The sequence below is a fragment of the Leuresthes tenuis genome, unplaced genomic scaffold (genome assembly GCF_036924035.1).
Source record: "Leuresthes tenuis unplaced genomic scaffold, fLeuTen1.0.hap1 SCAF_16, whole genome shotgun sequence".
Lineage (NCBI taxonomy): Eukaryota > Metazoa > Chordata > Actinopteri > Atheriniformes > Atherinopsidae > Leuresthes > Leuresthes tenuis.
This window is the reverse complement of record NW_027325370.1, coordinates 997,170-1,009,748: the sequence shown is the minus strand read 5'-3', so window position 1 is coordinate 1,009,748 and position 12,579 is coordinate 997,170. Positions and strand designations below refer to the sequence as shown.

The 12,579-nt window shown below is 40.0% G+C and overlaps 1 protein-coding gene across 1 annotated transcript in view; it reads left to right on the top strand.

Annotated features, from left to right (window-relative positions):
- plxna3 (plexin A3) overlaps positions 1-12,579 on the top strand; it is a 59,637-nt gene that overhangs the window by 27,385 nt on the left and 19,673 nt on the right. The window contains exons 10-20 of the mRNA XM_072366357.1: positions 3,905-4,001; positions 6,247-6,437; positions 7,110-7,258; positions 7,328-7,448; positions 8,016-8,152; positions 8,234-8,404; positions 9,475-9,568; positions 10,147-10,266; positions 10,365-10,484; positions 10,569-10,712; positions 12,252-12,486. Coding sequence (XP_072222458.1) covers positions 3,905-4,001; positions 6,247-6,437; positions 7,110-7,258; positions 7,328-7,448; positions 8,016-8,152; positions 8,234-8,404; positions 9,475-9,568; positions 10,147-10,266; positions 10,365-10,484; positions 10,569-10,712; positions 12,252-12,486 — 1,579 coding nt within the window. The remainder of the gene's footprint in view (positions 1-3,904; positions 4,002-6,246; positions 6,438-7,109; positions 7,259-7,327; positions 7,449-8,015; positions 8,153-8,233; positions 8,405-9,474; positions 9,569-10,146; positions 10,267-10,364; positions 10,485-10,568; positions 10,713-12,251; positions 12,487-12,579) is intronic.

The window sequence follows — 12,579 nt, the reverse complement described above, 5'->3', positions numbered from 1 at the left end:
GCAGCTAACAATGACGCCGTTAGCTCATGCAGCTAACAGTGACGCCGTCAGCTCATGCAGCTAACAGGAAGTTTTTGGCTATTAGCTCAGGCAGCTAACAATGACGCCGTTAGCTCATGCAGCTAACAGTGACGCCGTCAGCTCATGCAGCTAACAGGAAGTTTTTGGCTATTAGCTCATGCAGCTAACAGTGACAGAATTTTCTGATTATAAATACAAAGATAATCTCAGATAACTATATATATAAATATATATATATAAATATTATAACTTGGTTCATATGAGGCTGCAGACTTTTCCAACATCAATACACAGTGACTCAGTGCTAGAAAGTATGATTATTAATCCTCTTTCCAGCTTTTAGTGCCTAAAGTTTTTTTCTGTGTTGTTGGTCCCGAATGGCTTTGAATTCAATCCAGTTAAACTTTATTTATTCCCAGAGGGGCAATTAACAGCTATTATGCAGCAGATCTGACACATGAACACGTTTCTCAGCCGAACACAGACTAAAACAACAGAAAACCTTTCTGTCAGCACTGATGCCCAGAGTTTGTGTCGTGGGTTTTATGTCGGAGCTGCGTTGCCGTGGGAGCAGCGGATCGGAGCTGCGTTCGCCAGCATCGCTGCTGAGCAGTCGGAGTGCGTTCAGCAGCACTTTGTTTAATCCAGCCGGTGTGTGTTAGTCTGAGTTATGATGCTGCTCCGCTGGGCTCAGCTGGCTGCTTTTAATGGAAAATCAGGACATTAGACACACAGCTCTCTCTGCAGATTGGTCCTGCTATTCCACATTTTTCATTTGTGTGGTCATCGCACAAACTCACACACATTTGTGTATCTGTGAGGACTTTCTGTGCATTCACAGTTAATTCAGTTAGTTCCTGAACAATCAAAACGATTCAAACCTGAACCCTGAAAAGTTCTGTGTGCCGGACACAGTGTCCTCACAAAACTGTCTTTCTGTCCCAGAAACGTCCTCATAGTGCCACGTTGGTCCTCACAAAGGTGGGCTAAATCAAGCTGTGAATTATGAGGTCACAGAAAAGATTGTTTTAATTTCAGCGCAAATACAAGAAAATGTGTTTCTGTGTGTTTCTGCAGGTGTGTGTTTTTGTTTGTGTGTGTTTTTGTGTGTGTGTTTCTGTGTGTGTTTCTGTGTGTGTTTCTGCAGGTGTGTGTGTGTTTTCATGTGTATTAATGTGTATTAATGTGTATTAATGTGTATTAATATGTATTAATGTGTATTAATATGTATTAATGTGTATTAATGTGTATTAATGTGTATTAATATGTATTAATGTGTATTAATGTGTATTAATGTGTATTAATGTGTATTAATATGTATTAATATGTATTAATGTGTATTAATGTGTGTTAATGTGTATTAATGTGTATTAATGTGTATTAATGTGTATTAATGTGTATTAATATGTATTAATGTGTATTAATATGTATTAATATGTATTAATGTGTATTAATATGTATTAATGTGTATTAATGTGTATTAATGTGTATTAATGTGTAATAATGTGTATTAATGTGTATTAATGTGTATTAATATGTATTAATATGTATTAATGTGTATTAATGTGTGTTAATGTGTATTAATGTGTATTAATGTGTATTAATGTGTATTAATGTGTATTAATATGTATTAATGTGTGTTAATGTGTATTAATGTGTATTAATGTGTATTAATGTGTATTAATGTGTATTAATGTGTAATACGTGCACGTGCAGCAGAGTCAGTCAGTAGATCTGTACATTAAGTATTTGAGCTGAAGTGAAGTGATTCGGCCGTTAATTAATCTGTGTGTGTTTGTCAGAGTGTTTCCGTGCACACGTACGTGCACGGAAAATGAAATGAGCAGCAGAGTCATTAGGACGCATTGATTTTCAAATCTTTTAGAGAACTTCTCTCTCAGAGTGTGTGTCTGTGTGTTTCTGTGTGTGTTTTTGTGTGTGTTTCTGTGTGTGTTTCTGTGTGTTTCTGTGTGTGTTTCTGTGTGTGTTTCTGTGTTTTTGTGTGTGTTTCTGTGTGTTTCTGTGTTTCTGTGTGTGTTTCTGTGTGTGTTTCTGTGTGTGTTTCTGTGTGTTTCTGTGTTTCTGTGTGTGTTTCTGTGTGTGTTTCTGTGTGTTTCTGTGTTTCTGTGTGTGTTTCTGTGTGTGTTTCTGTGTGTGTTTCTGTGTGTTTCTGTGTGTGTTTCTGTGTGTTTTGTGTGTTTCTGTGTGTTTCTGTGTTTCTGTGTGTGTTTCTGTGTGTGTTTCTGTGTGTGTTTCTGTGTGTTTTTGTGTGTTTCTGTGTGTGTTTCTGTGTGTGTTTCTGTGTGTTTTTGTGTGTTTCTGTGTGTGTTTCTGTGTGTTTTTCTGTGTGTTTTTGTGTGTTTCTCTGTGTGTTTCTGTGTGTTTTGTGTGTTTCTGTGTGTTTCTGTGTTTTTCTGTGTGTTTTTGTGTGTGTTTCTGTGTGTGTTTCTGTGTGTTTTTCTGTGTGTTTTTGTGTGTTTCTGTGTGTTTCTGTGTGTTTCTTTGTGTTTTTGTGTGTGTTTTTGTGTGTTTCTGTGTGTTTTTGTGTGTTTCTGTGTGTGTTTCTGTGTGTTTTTGTGTGTTTCTGTGTGTGTTTCTGTGTGTTTCTGTGTGTTTTTGTGTGTTTCTGTGTGTGTTTCTGTGTGTTTTTCTGTGTGTTTTTGTGTGTTTCTCTGTGTGTTTCTGTGTGTTTTGTGTGTTTCTGTGTGTGTTTCTGTGTGTGTTTCTGTGTGTGTTTCTGTGTGTGTTTCTGTGTGTTTCTGTGTGTGTTTCTGTGTGTGTTTCTGTGTGTTTCTGTGTGTGTTTCTGTGTGTGTTTCTGTGTGTGTTTCTGTGTGTTTTTGTGTGTTTCTGTGTGTGTTTCTGTGTGTGTTTCTGTGTGTTTTTGTGTGTTTCTGTGTGTGTTTCTGTGTGTTTTTCTGTGTGTTTTTGTGTGTTTCTCTGTGTGTTTCTGTGTGTTTTGTGTGTTTCTGTGTGTTTCTGTGTGTTTTTGTGTGTGTTTTTGTGTGTTTCTGTGTGTGTTTCTGTGTGTTTTTCTGTGTGTTTTTGTGTGTTTCTGTGTGTTTCTGTGTGTTTCTTTGTGTTTTTGTGTGTGTTTTTGTGTGTTTCTGTGTGTGTTTCTGTGTGTTTTTGTGTGTTTCTGTGTTTTTCTGTGTGTTTTTGTGTGTGTTTTTGTGTGTTTCTGTGTGTGTTTCTGTGTGTTTTTCTGTGTGTTTTTGTGTGTTTCTGTGTGTTTCTGTGTGTTTCTTTGTGTTTTTGTGTGTGTTTTTGTGTGTTTCTGTGTGTGTTTCTGTGTGTTTTTGTGTGTTTCTGTGTGTGTGCTGTTGGATAATCTGGTTCCGTTCAAGTCAAGCCGACATATTCAGGACTCGTTTCTTGTCTTTTCAGTCGTTTTTTCATTGTTCTTCGCTCTCGAGTTACATGTTCGAACTTTTCCTCCATTAACTTCCTGCTGTTCGCCTCCGAGGAGACACACAGAGACCAGCAGGTAGATCAGGTTTCTATCACCCAGTTGTGTTTTTGTGGCGTTACCATGGAGACGTGCAGCCGCCATGACAACGCCGCTTCGCCAAATCTGTGCTTGTGCCCATTTCTGGTCCTTTCACAGCGAAATCCATCCTGAGCTCAGCAGAAACCAGCTGATCAGACCTCTGTGGGGGGGGGGGCGTCCACGGTCGCCTCGTGCACGGTCGCCTCGTGCACGCTCGCCTCGTGCACGCTCGCCTCGTGCACGCTCAGGACGGGTTTGGATCAGAGAGAAGTTTCAGTCTGTTGGCTTCCTGCAGCCTCACTGCATCAGACTGAAACTGATGTTCATCAACCCAGAATCAAACCTTCGGCGTCCTAGCGGCGCCCTAACGGCGGGACTTTCTGTGTTTCTGTAGTACTGGTACGACGGGGACGAGGCCGGAGATCTGCCCGTGGACTTCTCCATCGTCTGGGACGGAGATTTCTTCATCGACAAACCGGCCTACATGAAAGGTAAAACTGTTCCACATTTAATCACAGACACCTGAGCGCCTGTTTGTCACCACCTGCTCTGTGAGGCCGCATCATTCAGGTCGCCATGGCGACACGCCAGAGCCTTACAGCTGCCGTGAACACTGCGCTGTGTGTTAGTTTTACTAATAAACTCTGGTTATCTTCAGCCTCTGCGTCACATTTAACAACAAACCGGCTTTAAATCACATAGAGACACGAAATCCTGGTTTATTTAGCAGCAAATCTGTGATCAAATCTACTAATGACTAAATTATGCATTAGATTAATTTAAGGAATTGGTTTTTATTTGGTTTGCATTTTATATCTTTGATAAAATCCCTCCTAAAGTGATGCAAAGTAACATTAGCTGCAAACACTGTGATACATTTTCCTTTATATATGTACATTCTATGAGTCCCTGTCAGATAAACCATGAATAAATTAATAAATGCATGTTAGTATCGTGCACTTTGCCTTTTACCCAAAGATTCCCCTTTAAATGACTGAGGCTGGGAAAAACTGCACCGTCACCACTTCGTTTTCTTCCACGCCGAATGTTTCCAAAATGTTTTTACACATTTTTACAGGCGCATTTGTCTCTGTGCAGTGACTAAAATCCATTAAAGATGCAGATAAATGCAGACTTTTTACAGCCTTTCTGGAACTACTTTGTTTTAAAACGCTCCGCTGTTGACCTTATGACCCCACATCTGATCCCAAAGGTCACCTACGGATCGCAGCTTGGTGACGTGCACAAACGGCGCTCCACACAAACACGATAGGATGCAAAGCAGCTTTAATAAACACTCAAATATTCAGAAACCGCTGCAAACTTCAACTGTTACTGGGTAAAATAAAAGGTTTTATTACTGTGTAAAAACTGCAAAATACCAGCAGTCGAGATGTAAGGAGCAGAATTACCAGTGAGGGCTGGTGGTGACATTGAATGGGGGGGCTAATGTATTATAAAAGCCAAGTAGTTGTATTTCAACATAAAAGGTGTCCTGTTAGAATTTAAACTATCCCAACAGCACGGGCCTTTTCAACAAACCACTAAACACTATTTAGAAGAATGCACTGATGGAAAATATACCATCTACCATCTCTCTGTAAATACAAATACTTTCACACCATAAAAGGTTTTAAAAAAGGTCAACCCAGACTTATAGCCTATTGCAATTAGCTTTGGAACACAATAATCCAAACATCAGCACAAAACTAAAATAGTAACTCCAGAAAAACACTCCAGAAAGACGTTAAGAAAAGAAATACTCCACAAAATGTTCCATCTGTGTGACATGAATCTACCTTATTTGAAGAGAAGCTTCAAGAGGCCGTTAGCTGTTAGCCGTTAGCCTTTCTAACGTTAGCCGTTAGCCTTTCTAACGTTAGCCGTTAGCCGTTAGCCTTTCTAACATTAGCCGTTAGCCTTTCTAACGTTAGCCGTTAGCCTTTCTAACGTTAGCCGTTAGCCTTTCTCTCAAACCAAGTTACACAAAAGCTACGATTCTGGCGCTTTTCTTTCTGTGTAATTTGGATATATCCTTTGGATGATGTGCCCCTACTTTTTTCACCTGAGGACATTAAAGAAAACGGATTCGAAAGTAAATAATCCACTTCGTTAACGCCGATGCCTGCAATTGTCAAAGTTTCACCCGACACACGCAGTCAAGTAGAGTCGTCTGTGATTGGCCCAAATCTGCTGGCTTTGGGCTGTACAGATTTAGCCCAAATGGAGGGGGCGGGACTTTCAACCTGTCACTCAAATGTTGAAGAAAAGTCAAGTGTAACTGAGCTGCTTCGCTTGGGCTGTAGATAATTAGCCCGTTTTCACCGATTTCATGGGTTTCAGTTCAGATTTTGCTCCGCCTCTGATCAAAAATTAAAAAACAATTTGTTTAAAGTTTTTATTGAATATTTATATATTATATTCTGATTTTTATTGAATAATGTAGGGAGGGCTGAGCCCTGTTAGCCCAGTTATACCAGCTGTCCCTGGGTATAACCATCCATCCATCTTCTATCCCTTAATCCTGCTCAGGGGCGCGGGGGTGGAGCCTATTCCAGCTAAACGAGTTAAAGTACAAAGTTCTGCATATTTAACAAATAACATGATAAAAAAGTTAACAGTTTTATGACTTTAACAGTTGAAAGAAAGCAGAAGAAACGTATTTACAGCCTGTTAAAGATGTTTGTGCCGCTCTGCAGTGACTCAGGAGTCTCACCCTGTTTGCCTCCTTCACAGCGCTGCTGTATAAGTGCGAGGCGCAGCGCTCCAGCTGCGGTCAGTGCCTCAAAGCGCCGTCCGCCTTCGAGTGTGGGTGGTGTGCTGAAAGCAGGAAGTGCCTCCTGCGACAGCACTGTCCGTCACCTGAGCAGAACTGGATGCACCACGGCCGACACAACCTGCGCTGCAGCCACCCGCGCATCACCAAGGTGCGGCATCGAACCGCCGGCCCGTCCGTTTTACTTGTTTCTTTATTAAAGTTCATGTTTTATTGCATTCATTTCACCAAAGCATCAATGTTTCTGTCAGGATTGTAGTTGTAGAAAGTTGGAGCCACATTTTAATGCATATTTCTTTAGATATGTATTTATTTATCTCCTTAAACGGACTAAACTTACCTTGTACTTCCCTCCCCCCTCTATCTCTGCACTTTATCTTTCTGCACTTCCTTCTATGCCTGCACCCTATCTCTACTCTGTCCCCTCTGACAGAGTCGGACTCCTGGGTTCCTTCTATGGAGCTTATTGTTAGCTTTTTATGTAGCTGTTATATCTTCATTTGTAAGTCGCTTTGGATAAAAACGTCTGATAAATACAGAAAGATAAATTAGCTTTCTGTAAAATGTTTGAGCGACTTCAGCGAGGAGAAACAGCGAATTCAAACAGTAGAAACAGCGAATTCAAACAGGAGAAACAGCGACTTCAAACAGGAGAAACAGTGAATTCAAACGGGAGAAACAGCGAATTCAAACGGGAGAAACAGCGAATTCAAACAGGAGAAACAGCGAATTCAAACAGGAGAAACAGCGAATTCAAACAGGAGCAGATCAGCATCTGTTTAACAGCCGATAAGTGATTGATCTGCTGCCCCTTCGCTTGCAGATTGATCCTCTGACAGGACCTCGGGAGGGAGGAACCAGGGTGATGATTGAGGGGGAGAACCTGGGTCTGCAGGTGAAGGAGATCACCCACGTCCAGGTGGCGGGCGTCCGCTGTAACCCCGTCCCGTCGCAGTACATCAGCGCTGAGCGGTCAGTGCGTTTTATCTGTACGAATGCGTCAGAGAAGGCGGCGTGTTCTGACTCCCTTTGTCTCTGCAGGATCGTGTGCGACATGGCCGAAGCTCTCCTCCCCCACTCCCCCGGTGGCCCCGTGGAGCTGTGCATCGGCGTCTGCAGCGCCGAGTTTCGAACCCTCTCCACCCAGACGTACTCCTTTGTGGTGAGTCTTTCACTGCTCAGCAGAGAGCTGACACAGCACCAGGCTTTCATGGCTAAATCCAGTTCTTAGGGTCCTTAGTTCGCTCTGGACCAGAACTGGAGCTACTTAGGTGAGAAAAACCCAGAGAAGCCACAGAACTGTTTGGTCCATGGACTGGATAGTGTAGTGGTATCATTCCCACCTTCCATGTGGGAGATCTGGGTTCAAATCCCCTGCATGAAAGGTATTACTTCCAGTAGGGGTCCTTAGGCAAGACCCTGACTGCCTACCTGTAAGTCGCTTTGGATAAAAGCTAAATGCATAAACATAAACATAAACATATGGGTCAATTGTGCACCAGAAAGTTGAAATTTAGTTTGAGCCGGCCGGAGTCAGGAGGGCCCGACAACAACCGATTTCACAACAAAGAGGACGAAATGCCAAAAAATATGAATACAAAGAAACACAGTTTAAAAGCAATAGAAACAGAACCTAAAACCTAAATTAATCTGTATATTTAACAGTTAAACTAAAATAAACATGATAAGAAGTCCTTTCAAGTGAAGGATTCTTTTGTTCTTCCTCCAGAGCCCCACATTTAGTCGGATTCACCCAGTTCGGGGGCCTGTTTCTGGTGGAACCAGGCTGACCATGACGGGGCGATTTCTGGACGCCGGCAGCACCGTCACCGTCTACATCGACAGGGAGGAGTGTCTGTTTGTCAAGTCAGTCTCAATCTCTACATTCATCGATTAATGAACCTGCTCTGAAAGAAAGAATGGATCCGTAACTTATTTCCCCACCAGGAGGACCTATCGGGAGATAGTCTGCATAACTCCCACTTCCACGTCTGGCACTGGCTCCGCCCCGATTCGACTGATGATTGACCGGGCCGAGGTGAAGAACTCCGAGGTCAGCTACAAGTACACCGAGGATCCGACCATCACCAGCATCGAACCAAACTGGACCATCCTCAAGTAAGAATCTAAATCAGGTTTATTTCTATGACAAAGAACTGATCAGAACGATTTATTTATAACTGTTTTATTACTGTTTATTTTATTTATAACTGTTTTATAACTGTTTATTTTATTTAAAACTGTTTTATAACTGTTTATTTTATTTATAACTGTTTTATAACTGTTTATTTTATTTATAACTGTTTTATAACTGTTTATTTTATTTATAACTGTTTTATAACTGTTTATTTTATTTATAACTGTTTTATAACTGTTTATTTTATTTGTAACTGTTTATTTTATTTATAACTGTTTTTATAACTGTTTATTTTATTTATAACTGTTTTATAACTGTTTATTTTATTTGTAACTGTTTATTTTATTTATAACTGTTTTTATAACTGTTTATATTATTTATAACTGTTTTTATAACTGTTTATATTATTTATAACTGTTTTATAACTGTTTATTTTATTTAAAACTGTTTTATAACTGTTTATTTTATTTATAACTGTTTTATAACTGTTTATTTTATTTATAACTGTTTTATAACTGTTTATTTTATTTATAACTGTTTTATAACTGTTTATTTTATTTATAACTGTTTTATAACTGTTTATTTTATTTGTAACTGTTTATTTTATTTATAACTGTTTTTATAACTGTTTATTTTATTTATAACTGTTTTATAACTGTTTATTTTATTTGTAACTGTTTATTTTATTTATAACTGTTTTTATAACTGTTTATATTATTTATAACTGTTTTTATAACTGTTTATATTATTTATAACTGTTTTATAACTGTTTATTTTATGTATAACTGTTTTATTACTGTTTATTTTATTTATAACTGTTTATTTTATTTATAACAGTTTATATTATTTATAACTGTTTTATAACTGTTTATTTTATTTATAACTGTTTTTATAACTGTTTATTTTATTTATAACTGTTTTATAACTGTTTATTTTATTTATAACTGTTTTTATAACTGTTTATATTATTTATAACTGTTTTTATAACTGTTTATATTATTTATAACTGTTTAATAACTGTTTATTTTATTTATTTTATAACTTTTTATAGCGGCAGCACACTGATAACTGTGACAGGAACCAACCTGCTGACCATCCAGGAGCCCAAAGTCAGAGCCAAATACGGAGGCGTGGAAACTAATAATGTAAGTGCCTGTTTAAGCTTGAATACCTTCAGGTGTCACCTGGATGCCTTCAAATGTAACCTGGATTCCTTCAGGTGTCACCTGGATACCTTCAGGTGTAACCTACCTGGATACCTTCAGCTTAAATCCTAGGATTGCCACCATGGTTGCCAGTGCTTCTTTTATAGTCTCCACTTGGCCTTTTTGCTAAAATACCTGAGCATATCTTTAGCGAAACCTCTATAAAATGATCATTCTTTGAGTTATTGTTGGCTAACTTTGAACTAGACCTCAGTAAAGCACCAGGATCATATTCTTCTGACAGGTGGAAATCATTTTTTAATGTTTTATTAGTAAGTTTTGCTCTCAGTTATTTGACTGTTTGGGTGATAGATTAAAAATCAAATGAGGCAGTAATTCAGCATTGACTCCTAAAGGCTTTTAGAACAGCTCTGTTGCTTTGGAAGAGGTGTGAAAACATCAGCCCAAAACCTCCTGGAACCTGCAGTTATTAACAGCCATCTATCCATTGTATGATAGAGAAAGCCAAGCTGGAGAAGTTTAAACCCTGCTGTAATACCTTCTTCTTCTTCTCTCAGTACTGCAATGTAGTCAACGACAGCTCGATGACGTGCTTGGCTCCCGGACTGGTCTACGGTAAACTCAACCCACCAGAGGGGGCGCTGCGGCCCGACGAGTTCGGCTTCATCTTAGACCAGGTAACACTCACCTGCAGCAAGGGAAAGGAGTTTCATTAGAGGTGACAGCACACCTGGACGCTTTGGTTAACATTGTATTGTGATGTCCACCTGGACAGGTGACCTCTCTGCTCGTCCTGAACTCCACCCCCTTCACACACTACCCAAACCCGACCTTTGACCCGCTCGGGACCTCTGGGATCCTGGAGGTGAAGCCAGGCTCACCCATCATCCTCAAGGTGAGAGATCAGAGAAGTGACACGGTCTGGTGTGGACCGTTTATCACCTGAGCTGACGAAACGTGCGTTTTCTGTGCGTTTTAGGGTAAAAACCTGATCCCTCCCGCCCCCGGCAACAACCGGCTGAACTACACCGTCCTGATTGGAGAGTCTCCCTGCCTGCTGACCGTGTCAGAAAGCCAGCTGCTCTGCGATTCGCCGGATCTCACCGGAGAACAGCGTGTCATGGTGAGTTCAGCCCGTCTTATTCGGTACCTGAGAGGAACGCCTCGTGTGATTGGCCCACAGGGGTCAGGGGTCAGGGGTCCTTCAGTTTTACTTCGCCAGTTAGGACCTGAGGCACCCTTTGGATATGGAAACTTTCATAGCATCAGATTTTAATTAAAACACATAAAAAAAGTAATTAAAGAGACATAAAATAACAACTGAGGCACAAAACATCCACAAAGAGATGCAAAGTTACCACAAACAGTTTATATGAGAACTGCAGCAGCAGTAACAATGAATAAAGAATAAATTATCCCTTTATTTATGTTTTACTGCGATAATAAATCAGTATTTATTAAGTTACATTTAGTTTCTCTGCAGCAGGAAGGAAAAACACAGTTGACCTTCAGGGATTTATTGTTTTTAGTTGTTCTTTGGCTGGAATCAGGTGACTGAGGTGTGATGAACTGAACTTTTAATCCTAAAAAGACCAGAAAATACATTAAAGAAACACAGCCACTGAGTGTGTGAACGTGTCATAATTCAGTTTTTAGAATAAGAGCAGGAGGGGGGGGGGTCTGTAAAGGTGAAAGTCATTAAGTGGAGCCGCAGGGAGTCATGGGTAATTGGTCTGATGTCACAGATCACAGGATGACACACTCAGAATGATGTTTCCATCCCTTCAGAGGACATAAGACCAAGGCCAAGCTGACGGGAACCTTTTCTTATGACTAACACTAAACTCCTTATAAAGGACACATACAGGTTTATATTCACATGAATATAAACACTAAATATTAACTTTATATAAAGATTAGATAATAATTACAGAGCAACGATCCGCTTCCTGGTGAAGGTCCAACAGAGAAATATTTACACATAAATCCATCCAAACCTAATGAGTCCCCACATTTACCCATTTAACTGCGGTCCCCACAAGGTACATTAAACAGAGTTCACACACACACACACACACACATAAAGTAAAATAACAATCAATGATCCCAGTCTCCTAACTGATAAACCCTTGATTCATTATTAAAACCATTGATCATTAAACATTATGGGTGGTAATGGGTGTTCAGATCTTCATCATTTATTCATCAGTTTGTTCAAATGATCTGTTGTGGAATCGATATTTACAGACTGTGAAGAAGAAGAAGCGCTTTAATAAAACATTAAAGACTACAAAGATGTTAAAACACACATAAGTTCAAGAGCAGTGTGTGTTTGTTGGGTTTTATTGTTATATTTATTCACTTTTTGTGCTCAGATTTAAGGAAAATGTGATTTGGAGGGATTATTTTTGTAAAATAAGGCCATAAATATGCTAAAATCTGTGTTTTTCCGGCGTCTAATGCAAGTAAAGGGAGATTTTCTTTAATAAAAACCTGTTTATATTGTTTAATTAGTATTTGGAACCTTTACAGTGACAGAATTAGGTAAAACTGGGACTTTTTCCTTTGTTTCCATAAAAAAAAAGTGTGAAATTATGTTTTTCTTACTGCCCTCTTGTGGTGAAACAGTCAGAGAATACCTGTCCTCCTGCTTCTCCTGTAGATCCTGGTGGGTGGCCTGGAGTACTCCCCGGGGACGCTCCATATCTACTCCGACAGCGCTCTGACGCTGCCCGCCATCATCGGGATCGGCGCCGGTGGCGGCGTCCTGCTCATCGCCATCATCGCTGTGCTGATCGCCTACAAGCGAAAGACTCGAGATGCCGACCGGACGCTGAAACGCCTCCAGCTTCAGATGGACAACCTGGAAAGCCGAGTGGCGTTGGAGTGCAAGGAAGGTGCGTTCTGTCTCCTTTCCTGCTTCCTTCCTTCCTCCATCCTTCCTTCTTCCTTTGGGTTTCTAACATTTCTTTCCCTTCCTCCATCCTTCC